We start from the raw sequence: 12,358 nt of genomic DNA, 5'->3' as shown, positions 1-12,358 counted from the left end.
ATTATTAATAAATGAGATTATCTGAATGTGGATTGAACGTGTTGTGATATTAACTTCATTGAAAACAAACTGTTGGCAGGGAAGCAGCTGGAGCTGCTGGATTTAATGTTTTACGATTAATTCATGAGTCATCTGCAGCTCTCCTTGCTTATGGAATTGGACAAGACTCTCCCACAGGAAAAAGGTAAAAAGCGTAATTGGAATTGTAAGTATTTCAGTGCAGAAAGCGTTTTAGATTATAGCAGTTACATCACTAGGAATTGTTATCAGATGCAATGTTTCCCATCCTCTGTGGATGAAAAACATGAAATCTCTCACCTAGAGTTTTTAAGTAGATAAGAGAGAATTCCTAGGAATTCTCAGAAAAGAGGAACATTGCAGGAGGGAATATTGAGCTTTTCTGCTCTTCTCTTAGCACCCTCATTTTGTCCATTTATTGGAGAAAGATTTAGAAAGTATTGGCACTGCCAAGTTCCAACTCAAGGTAGGACATTGTTAATTTCACTATCAATTCCAGTGATTAGATATGTGTAGATACAGTAGATACTTTTTTATAAATTTGACTTGGCAGGAAAGAGGGGGGAATCCAACATGGGTTTTGTTTTGTTTTGTTTTTTTGTATGCTGTGTGGTGGAGATCAGATTTCATTCTTTTTCCATGTGACTATCCTGTAAACGCAGCACCATGTATTGATTTTTTTTGTTGTTTGAGTGCATGGGTCAGGAATTGAACTCCCAGCATGGGCTGGTTTTTTTGTTGTTGTTGTTTTTTGTTTTTTACATGGGCAGGCACTGGGAAACAAGCCCATGTCTCCAGCATGGCATGCGAGAACTTTGCTGCTGAGCCACCGTGGCCTGTCCCCAGCATGGGTTTTGAGAATTCTTTTGATGGTGAAATTATAAGACATACTTCCTCCTGATTTATTTCTCAAAACTTACCTTTATAGACCTCATGCATCATGCAGTGCAACTTTAGGGAAATTAATCCAGTTATTGTGTTAAATTTCCTTAATTGTTTTACCTTATTCATGCTTTAGGTTCAAAAAACTATATGTATTAGTGACTAGGAAATTATTTTTAGGGGAACTAGGTAAATGTAGAATATCAAAAATTGTGAATTTTGATACACAGGAAATTAGCTCCATATTTTGCATATATTTTATATCTGTAAAACATGTTTTTGCATTAGTAACTTGCACAATAGAATCATTAATACTAATATATAAAATATCTATATTCAGTTCTCTTATAATTCACTATAATCACAAGTCCCTTCTTGATTTACCTTGAAATGTAATGTTTTGAACTCCAGTTACTCAAAAGATTATTGTTTTACCAAGGTAAGTAAGAAACAAAGAACTCTGACATGGCATTAGAAGATCTGGGTCTTAGGCTTCATTCATCTTAAATGACCAAGCAACTCTGTCACTCATTTGAAATGTTCTGTTTCCTCGTTTGTAATTTAAAGGATTAAACAAAGTGGCTTCTAATGTCCATCCTAGCTTTAAAATATGATTCTCTGATAACTTACTCATTCTTTCTTTTGAAGCAACATTTTGGTATTTAAGCTTGGAGGAACATCCTTATCCATCAGTATCATGGAAGTTAACAGTGGAATATATCGTATTCTTTCAACAAACACTGATGGTAACATAGGAGGTGCACATTTCACAGAAACCTTAGCACAGTTTCTAGCTTCTGAGTTTCAGAGGTGAGTTTTAAGAGATTTGATAATGAATTTTCATGAATATTGTTCTTCAGCTTTTATAAATTTTTCTTCATTTATTTTAAATTGCCCTGCTTCAAAAGGGCAATTTTTTTTTCCATTCTTTGGAAGCTGGACATTTTTGTGTCTACAGTTAAAATGTCCTAACCAGGCAATAACACGGAAGCAGGAAATGTAGAGTTAATCAGTTGCATGAAGTGCAAATCAGCATTAAATACTGGAGTAGCAGTTCTTTGAACAAAGATCCACTACAGATTTTAGAAAAGAAATTTAGTAATCCATTCTTCTTTCTTGAAATTTAAGAAACACAAAAAATAAAAATGAAAGATAACAGAAAGAAGACAACCATTAAAAGGGCCCGAATGAATAAACCGGAAAATAAGCACATGCTGGAAACGAATAGACCAAGCCACGTTCTCCTCCCCCACTTAATTTTTTTTTTTAATTTATGTTTGTATTGTGAAGTTTAACACATATACAAATAAAGCAATGAATTTCAAAGCACACCGCAGCAAGTCGTTACAGAACAGATTTTGGAGTACAAAAAAAAAAAAGTAGAGCTAATGAAGACTGTATTATGTTATAGTCACATTCCAGTGAATTAATGCCTTCTGGGTGTTTAATTACCAACTTACTACAAGTTTTGTTACTGGCTGTAATTATTGCATTCAAAATTCTAATCTTGTTGGGACATATCAAGAGTGAAATGTATAAAGGTTATATTTTGGACATTGCTGCGCTAGGAAAGTGTAATTGAAACTATTTTCACCAATTTACACTGATTGGTTAAAAAAATAAATCTTGAAAAGGTGGTAATTTCTCACTTGTTTAATAAAAACCTATACTGCTTTTCATTATAAAAGTGTTGTTTAAAGACATTGACCATTACTTTGCAATCTGTTTTACAAATTAACTGTAACTTTATTTATTTTTTATATGTCAGATTTCTTTAAAGAAGCACTTTTAGTTGCTTTTTATTTCTTATACTGGACAGGTAATTTTATATCATTAAACGATAATTGTGCTATAATTGTAAGGTAAATTGTGAGACTTTGACCCATAAAGTCAAGTAAATCTCCTTCAACCTCTTTGTCTCACCTGCAAAGATGACATCTATCCCACTTGCTCAGAAGTACAGTCTATTATTATGGCTACATACTGCAGCAATTCAAAGTATTAAATAAATCAGTTATTCATTTTTCTTGAGGCGCAGAAAATTTTCTTAGGAAATTTTAGAAAGATTTAGAAGCCAAATACTAAATCTGGCATGTACTACTGATTTGTGAATTTTTATTGTTCTAATAGGAATTATCCAGATTTTAGTTAAAATAAATTCTAAATGACCTAATGATTTTTAAACTTCAAAGACTTTTTTAAATTTAGATCCTTCAAATATGATGTGAGAGGAAATGCCCGTGCCATGATGAAATTGATGAACAGTGCTGAGGTCGCAAAACATTCCTTGTCAACCTTGGGAAGTGCTAATTGTTTCCTTGACTCATTATATGAAGGTCAAGATTTTGATTGCATTGTGTCCAGGTAAAATTGAAGTTGAAAAAAACTTTAAACAGAAAACCCTATTCCAAGAATATTCATGTTTAGATTGTATTTCTACCTTTGGGATTTTTTTGTTTGTTCATTGTTTGAGATTTACAAAGCCAAAAGGGGAGTCTTCCTGTCTTATTTTTGGGGCCCAATTTTTGTCAGACAAAATAGCTGTGTCCAAAGGAATCGTATCAGTTACTGATTGCTTGCGCTGTTATTTTGCAGCTACAAATAGCGGTATTTGAAATGCAGTGCTCTACGTTCACCTGTGGCTTATGGCTCACAGAGATTCTCTTGGAACAGCACTGCTTTTGATCTTTTAGGAAAGATTTAAAGCTACAAAAGATAGGTGTTAAGTTGACACTCTGCATAAAGTGTCTATATTTCTTTTTATTTGCAAAATTCCTAATGTAGCTCTTAGTTTATAACCAAGTACTCAGTATAACTTTGCTTATTAATACCAGTACTTAAGGAGATAGAACTTTATAATTTTTCAGTAAGGAAATTGTGCCTTTATCACAAAGATTGCAACCATAAAATTACGTTTTATAAAGAGATAACAAATAGATTTCAGAATCACTTATCTGCATTTATGAAGTGCACTATGAAATCAGGGAGTACATTTTTCAGGAACATAGATCTTTCTTAAAATTTTATTATATGCTGGCATTTTTAAGCTTTTCAGGATGCAAGAGAACTAAATTTATGTATCACATAATCTCAGACTATAAAGAAAAATAATTAGAAGTACTTTTAAAAATTGTTAACATAAAAATAAAAATCTCTAAATGATAACTCAGCATCTCTAGATTTATTGGAACTGTTGTTCATAGGGTTTGTATTTTTAGGTTATTTTAAAAGTTTAATTAAGCTACAGGTACTTGAATTTTTTTTTTTTATTCAACATAGCAATATAGAAACACAAGTATTCTTACCATATGATTGTTCCATTCTTGATATATAATCAATAACTCACAATAACATCACGTAGTTGTATATTCATCATCATGATCATTTCTTAGAACATTTGCATCAATTCAGAAAAAGAAATAAAAAGAAAACAGAAAAAAATTCATGTATACCATACCCCTTACCCCTCCCCTTCACTGATCACTAGCATTTTAATCTACTAAATTTATTTTAACATTAGTTGGGTACTTGAATTTAATATTAAATATGAATTTGATATTTGATATCTTCATATTTTTGTAGATGAATAGCTTTGACCTTTTTCTCCTCATGATATATTGTATTACTAGTTGTTTCATACGCTGTGCTGACCATAAATCTACTCTCCAAAGGACTGTCAATTTAGGACTCGTATTACTTTTCAAAGAAAAAGATGTATTGTTTGACAATCTCTTTGTCTTTCTCTTCTCTCTATATGCTTGTGCATGTGTATGTACAGAGCAAGATTTGAACTTCTCTGTTCTCCACTTTTTAATAAATGTATAGAAGCAATCAGAGAACTTTTAGAACAAAGTGGATTTACAACAGACGATATCAATAAGGTAATCCTTAAAAAAAATTTTTTTTTGTATACTGTATGGTAGAGTCACAGTTCATTCTTTTTCCATGTGAGTAGACTGTTATTGCAGCACCATTTATTGAATTTTTGTTTGTTTTTGTTTCTTTTGCTTGTTTGTTTTGTTTTTGGGAAGTGTGTGGGCTGGGAATCCTACCCGGACCTCCCGCATGGCAGGCGAGAATAGTTTCAGACTTGGTATTTAGGAAATAGCCTTTTGATACTGAAAGAATATTTTTATTTTCTGAGTTTGTGTTAATGAGTAAGGAAATTAATTAAATTTTTATTAAAGACAGTGGTGTACTCATAATTACATATATTCAGCATATTCCAGTATATGTTTTTCTTTTTTTTATTAGAGAAGTTGTAGGTTTATAGAGAAATCACACAGAAAATACAGAGTTCCCTTATATCATCCTGTTACATACATTTTTCCTATTAGAAACACCTTGCATTAGTGTGGTGCCTTTGTTACTGTTGAAACAATATAACTATAATTATACCATTAACTATGGTCCATAGTTGAAAATTCATTGTATGTGTTATACAGTCCTGTGGTTTTTTTTTAATGTTTATTCTAATAACATACAACCTAAAATTTCCCCTTTTAACCACACTCAAATATTTAATTCAGTGGTGTCAATTACATTCACAATGTTATGCTGTAACAACCATTACCAAAACTTTTCCTTCACCCGAAACAGAAACTATACCAATTAATTATTAACTCCCTATTCCCGACATCCATCCCAACACCTGATAATCTATATTCTAGTTTCTGACTCTATGAAGTTGCTTATTCTGATTCATTTCAGTAGCTCATTACTGTATTAGTCCTTTTGTGTCTGGTCTGTTACAGTCACATATAATGTCTTCAGGGTTCATCCGTGTTGTCACATGTATCAGAACTTTGTTCTGTTTGTCGCTGACTAATATTTCATGATATGTATGTATGACATTTTATTTATCCGTTAATTGATGAACACTCGTGTTACTTCCATCTTTTGGTAATTATGAATTAATGCCACTATGAACATCAGCATGCAAGTGTATTCACATTCCTGCTTTCAGTTCTTTGGGGTATTTACCTAGAAATAGGATTGTGGGGGTCTTGTAATTCTGTACTTAACTTTCTGAGGAACTGCCAAACTGTTTTCTACAGGCGGTGGTAACATTTTACATTCCCACTAACAAGGAATGAGTATTCTTATTTCTCTACATCCTCTCCAGCACCTGTAATTTTCCACTTTTTAAATAGTAACCATTCCACTGGGTGTGAAATAGTATCTCATTGTGGTTTTGATTTACATTTCCCTGAGATCTAATGAGGTTGAGCATCTTTTCATGAGCTTATTGGCCATTTGTATTTTTTCTTTGAAGAAATGTTTACTCAGGTTTTTTGCCCATTTTGTAACTGGAATATTCTTTTGTTGTCAAGTTGGGAAAGTTCTTTATATATTACAAATCTTAATCCCTTATTGAATATGATTTTCCAAATATTTTCTCCCAATGGGTAAGTTGTCATTTTACTTTCTTGGTAGAATCCTTTGATACACAAAAGTTTAATTTCGATTGTTTCAGGTATCTATTTTTTCTTTTGTAGCTCCTGCTTTTGATGTAAAGTCTAAGAAACCATTGCCTAACACAAGGACCAAAAGATTCTTCCCTATGTTTTCTTCTAGTTTCATACTTTTGGTACCTATATTTAGGTCTTTGATCCATTTCCAGTTAATTTTTGTATATGGTATGGGTTAAGTTCCATCTTCATTCTTTTGCATATGACTGTTCACTCTCAGCATCCTTTGTTGAAGAGACTGTTCTTTCCCCATTCACTCGATTTGGTAGACTTACCAAAAATCAGTTGTCTGTAGGTATGAGGGTTTATTTCTGAGCTCTCAGTTCAATGCTTTTGATCTGTATGTCTGTCCTTGTGCCAATACCAGCTGTTTTGACTACTGTGGTTTTGTAAAAAGTTTTCAGATCAGGAAGTGTGAGTCCTCCAATTTCATTTTTCTTTTTCAGGATGGCTTTGATTATTCGGGACCCCTTATCCTTCTGTATAAATTTGGTGACCAACTTTTCCATTTCTGCAAAGAAAACTGTTAGTCTTTCATTGGAATTGCGTTGAATCTGTAAAGCACTTTGGTAGATTTGACATTTTCACAATATTTATTATTCCAAACCACGAACACGGAATATCTTCTTAGCTTTATTTTAGCGATGTTTTGTCCTTTTTTTTGGTATGTCCTTTATATCCTTGATTACACTTATTCTTAGGTGTGTGATTTTTTTTAGTTACTATTGTAAATGGTATTTTTTTCTTGATTTCCTCTTCAGATTGTTCAATACTTAGAGTATAGAAACGTTACTCTGACTTTTGCATTTTGATCCTGTAGCTTGCCACTCTGTTGAATACATTAATTAATTCTATTAGCTTTGTTGTGGATTTTTCAGGATTTTCTCTATATAGGCTTGGGTTACCTGCAAATGGTGAAAATTTTATTTCTTTTCCAATTTGGATGCTTTTATTTCTTTTTCTTGTCTAACTGTTCTGGCTTGAACTTCTAGCACAATGTTGAATAACAGTGGTGACACTGGGCATCCTTATCTGTTCAAAATATTAGAGGGAAAAAGGTTTTAGTTTTTCACTCTTGAGTGTGATGTTAGCTGTGGGGTTTTTTATCTATGCCCTTTATCATGTTGAGAAAGTTTCCTTCTATTCCTAGTGCTCTTAAGTGTTTTCATCAAAGAGGTGCTGGATTTTGTCAAATGCTTTTCTGCATTAATTGAGATGATCATGTGTTGTTTTTTCCCCCTTCATTATTGCATCTATTTTCTTGTGCTATGTCTTAAAAGGGAAATAGACCAGAGATAATTTTATTGCTGACACCTTGGTCATTTGTTTAGTTCTTTCCCCCTAAAGCAAAGTACTTTAAGAGTACAAAATACTCTTAAAGAGTACAAAGTATTTTTAGGTTTATTTCTTATGATAGATTGTCATGATAAAATTATCGGGTCAAAGATAATAAATAGTGTAAGGTTATTTTTACCTCAAGTTACTTTTCAAAAGAGTTAAATTACTTAGTATTCCCAGTGCAACACATCAGAATATACATTTAACTTTAACCTTGCTGACATTGAGTTTTAGCATTTAACAATGAATTTTCAGTTAAGTAGTTGAAAAAGATATCATTTCACTTAATATATCTTTGGTTATTAGAAGATTGATTGTTTTTTCACGTTTATTTAATTTTGTATTTTCTTTGTGCAAATTTCAGTCTCTCCCTCTTTAATATTTTAAATCTTAGTGTTTAAAGAAATTATTTATGTAAATGCTGTGTATAATTAGAATAATAACTAGTTGCTACAATCTTTTTGAAAGGCTTACAGTTTGCTATTTAATTTTGGTCCTGTTAGAGGACCAAATTTAGAGGCGTTTCATAGGCAGAACTTTCCTTTTGTTCATTCATTTAGTACCTGAAACCTATCTGTCTGTTACTCTGTTTTCTTCAGATGTTTCTAAAGTTTATAAATCCCATCTTTGTTCAGGTGTGTGATAAATATTTGATACTATTTTATTTTCATTTGTCTGTAGTTCAGAGGTTTTCATATTTTTACTATTTTGATGAATGTGTATGATGGAATTCTTTTTTTCCCCCCTTCAATTTAGTTCAGCAAATTTTTTTGAACATTAACAGTGTTCTAAGCAGTGTTCCAAGCAGTGTGCTAGGTGCTTGGGGGAGGGGGTGGATCATAAAGAATAAGGCATGTCGCACAGTGTCAGCAAGGCAGTGGTAGGAAAGGAATGGACTTGGAGACAGGCGCACCTGAGTCAGAACCCTTGTTGTGCTAATTGTTCCGGACTAGGCAAATTCATTTGTCTGAGACTTGCTTTTCTCTTTTTAAAAAAAGGTGATGATACTTATCTTGTAAGTAAATATTAAATAAGCATAACTAACTCCATGGACTTGATCTCAGAATTAAATAACATCTGTAGCATGGTGTGTGGCATATTTTGGTGATCAATTAACGTAGGTTCCCTTCCGTTATTAAGTGATCATAGATCCCTCACATTTGGATATCACAAATAGTGTATTTTCCAGTTGCTTGAATTGAGCCAAGTATAGTTTTAGGATGAAGAATGTTATTAAGGGTTCCCGCTACAGATATTCCCAAGGCTTTGGGGAGCCTAAAAATATAAAGACACTTCAGCATGTTGGCTTTGCTGCAGCAATAAACAAACCCCAAATCGCAGTGGTTTTCTATAGTAAACTGTTTTTCTCAGTTATCTTACAAATGGCCAGCACATTAGCTCTTTTCCATTTGCTTTTCATTCCTGGACCCAGGCTGAGTTTGGACTTCAGGAGAGAATCGGGCTGAGGTTGGCATTTGTAAGCACAAATTCAGAGCGTGAGCCTGGATGGATGAGCTCACCTACAGAGGAGGTATCACTGCAATGGGGAGGAAGCCCAGGGCTCAGGACATGACAAGCAGAGAAGGGATACTAGCCCAGGGGATTGAGAAGTGGCAGTGAGCAAAGGGGAGATAAGGAACACAAACAACAGTGCTCTAATGAGGGAGGGAAAGAGCAACTGCCCTGAAATCCGAGAATCCGGTCATATGAGTCCGAGGGTTGACTGTGGGCATGGCCTCATGGGAGTGGTCGGTCCAAGCAGTTGTTTGTGACATGGAGGTGATTATCTGTATTGATTTGCTAAATGCTGCCAGAATGCAATATACCAGAAATGGAATGGTTTTAAAAAGGGAATATATTAAGTTACAAGTTTAACAGTTCTAAGGCCATAAAAATGTCCAACCTAAGGCACCGAGAGAAAGATATCTTGCTCAAGGAAGGCTGATGTCTGTCACATGGGAAAGCATGTAGCAGGTATCTGCCTGTCGTTGTTCCTCATTCCATTGTTTTCAACCTCTGATACTAGCACTTTCCTCTCTCAGAATCTGTTGGCTTCACCTAGCTTCCCTAGGACACAAAAACAATTCTGAATTCTGGCTTGCTTAGCATCTCAAGGCATATGACAGTATCTTCTGAACTCTGTATCTCCAGACATCTGTCTAGGCGTCTGCTGCCTCTGTTGGCGCTCCAAGCATCTCCACATGTCTGTGTCTTTGTTGGCTCTGAAGCAACTGTGTTTTCTCCGAAATGTCTCCCCTTTTAAAGAACTCTGGTAAACTAATCAGGACCGACTTGAATGGGTGGAGTCATATCTCCATCTACTCAAAAGATTACACCCTAAACAATAGGTCTTGCCCCACAAGATTGGTTTAGGAAAAGAGCATGTCTTTTCTGGGGTACATGACAGCTTCAAACCGGCACAGCATCTCACTGCAGTTGAATACAGAATATAAGGCAAGATTGGAGACAGTGGCTATAGACAGCTCTCTTTAGAGTACTGCTAGAAGAACAGCAAGAAAATGGGAGTAGCTGGAGAGGGCTGGGTTATTAGTGGTGGGCTATGTCATCTGTAAGTGGTGATACTATAATAAGTGCCTCAAAAATAAGTAATTTTTGTTATCACTGGGTCTCCCCCCTTCTTTTATTATGGAAAAGCTGTTGGTATTTTACCAACAAAATGATTACTGATAGTTTGAAATAGTTTCCCTTTATCATATGAAAAAACCTTTCTCTTCTTCCTATTTTTAAAAGTTTATATATGAAATAGGTTGTCTTAGTTTGAGCAGATGTCACATATAACAGTGTGTTGACTTAAACAACAGGGATTTATTTGTTCACAGTTTTGATACTGTAAGTCTGTGTTAATTTGCAAGCTGCCAGAATGCGATACACCAGAACTAGAATGGCTTTTAAAAGGGGAAATTTAATAAATTACCAGTTTACAGTTCTAAGGCAATGAAAATGCCCAAATTAAAGCACCAGCAAGAGGTTACCTTAATTCAAGGAAGGTCCATGGGTTAGGAACACCTTTGTAGTCTGGGTAGTCATGTAACTAGCATCTGCCTCTCCAGGTTCTGGCTTGCTTAACGTCTCATGGCAACATCTGCTGGGTTTTAAGCATCTCCAGGCATCCCTGTTCTCCACGTATCCACATCTGTGTCAGCTCTGCTGTGAAGTTTATGTCAGCTCTAAGGCTTCTGTCATTTCTCTAGACTCTCATTTCTGAGGTTTCTCTAAAATGTTTCCTCTTTTAAAGGACTCCAGTAATGGATGGAGTCACATCTCTATCTAATGAAAAGTTAATACCCACAATTGGGCACACTGCATCTCCATAGAGATAATCTAATCAAAAATCCTAGCCTACATTATTGGATCAGGATTGAAAGAAACAGCTGCCTCAACAAGATTGAATCAGGATTAAAACATGGCTTTTCTAGGGTACATAATAGATTCAAACTGGCACAAAATCTAAAATCAAGATAACAGTAAGACTTGCTTTCTCCTGGGGTTATATTTTGGTACTGGCTTCTGACACTACTTGGAGTTCCTTGGCTTGTAGATCTGCCTCCCATCACATGGCAGTGTCCTCGGCTTTTTCAGTTCTATAACTTCTGGGATCTCTTTATAATGCACCCAGTAATCTGGATTAAGATCTATACTGTTACTAAAATTAACATCTTCAAAAGGTCTTATTTACAATGGGTTCACACCCACGGGGATTAAGTTTTAAGAATATGTGTTTGTTAGAGGTATATAACTCAACCTACCATAGAGATATTGAGTTTTTTGTTTGTTTTTCTAACCTAGGTTTATTCAGTACAATTTGCTCATTCTACACAAAAGAATATGCTTCAAAGTTGCTAAAATGCTTCAAGGTTACAAAACTCAAAACAGAAACTTTATAGTCCTGACTGTACAGTAAAAGCCAAAAAGCAATGTACGCTTTGCAGAGGTAACCTGCAAGACCACCAGGACCGACAGCTGCAGTAGGTGGCTCTGTGGTGACCCTGCTGAGCTTGCTCTCAGGTTGCTTGCCAATTTCAGAGAAAGGGAAGTGTAGGGTATGCGCACAAGCACAAATAAGGAACAATTCACACCAGGAAATGCGGGGCAAGGGAGGGGCTATTCTTGGAGAATTCTGACCCTAGGTTTTGGAAGGGTACTTGAAGCAGAGGGCCTCTGGACAGGGCCAACAGGAAGGGCAGCTGCATAAATGCTCACCCATGTTCCCCAAAGGCCCCAGGGGGCATGGCCAGGTCACCAGGTTGTCCTAGGTCCTTTGGGGAAAGGAGAAATGTGCCCAGATGGGGGCAGCACGGCCACCTTGCAACTTTGTTTGCCATATCTATTGGCTCTGCCCCTGAACTACTACTCTCTCCACAATCGGAACTAGTGAGCCTTCTAGCTAGAACCACCAGAGGGCTTTTTTATAAGGTGCAACTCCAAAGCCACACTCCTGCGGGCTAAAATCAGCCTTCACAGGAAATGTTTCAATTGCTGCCTTAGAAGCCTGCCTCTGAGTTAGGGATTTCCTTTCCTCCCTGTGCCAATTTGAAAGTATTTCTGTACCCTGGAAAAGCCGTGTTTTAATCATAATCAATCTTGTGGGAGCAACGGTTTCTTCTAATCCCTATTTAATATGCTAGAAA

The 12,358-nt window shown here is 35.3% G+C and overlaps 1 protein-coding gene across 4 annotated transcripts in view; it reads left to right on the top strand.

Moving 5' to 3' along the window:
• LOC143691200 (heat shock 70 kDa protein 14) overlaps positions 1–12,358 on the top strand; it is a 51,121-nt gene that overhangs the window by 11,648 nt on the left and 27,115 nt on the right. For 3 of the 4 annotated variants that reach the window (XM_077169356.1, XM_077169355.1, XM_077169352.1), the window contains 4 exons: positions 80–184; positions 1,549–1,710; positions 3,109–3,264; positions 4,679–4,781. In XM_077169356.1, the coding sequence (XP_077025471.1) occupies positions 80–184; positions 1,549–1,710; positions 3,109–3,264; positions 4,679–4,781 (526 nt within the window). The remainder of the gene's footprint in view (positions 1–79; positions 185–1,548; positions 1,711–3,108; positions 3,265–4,678; positions 4,782–12,358) is intronic. The other variant, XM_077169354.1, reaches the window with a different exon arrangement.

This window comes from Tamandua tetradactyla, chromosome 7 (genome assembly GCF_023851605.1).
Source record: "Tamandua tetradactyla isolate mTamTet1 chromosome 7, mTamTet1.pri, whole genome shotgun sequence".
In the NCBI taxonomy this organism is placed as follows: Eukaryota; Metazoa; Chordata; class Mammalia; order Pilosa; family Myrmecophagidae; genus Tamandua; species Tamandua tetradactyla.
This window is presented reverse-complemented; position numbering and strand designations above follow the sequence as displayed.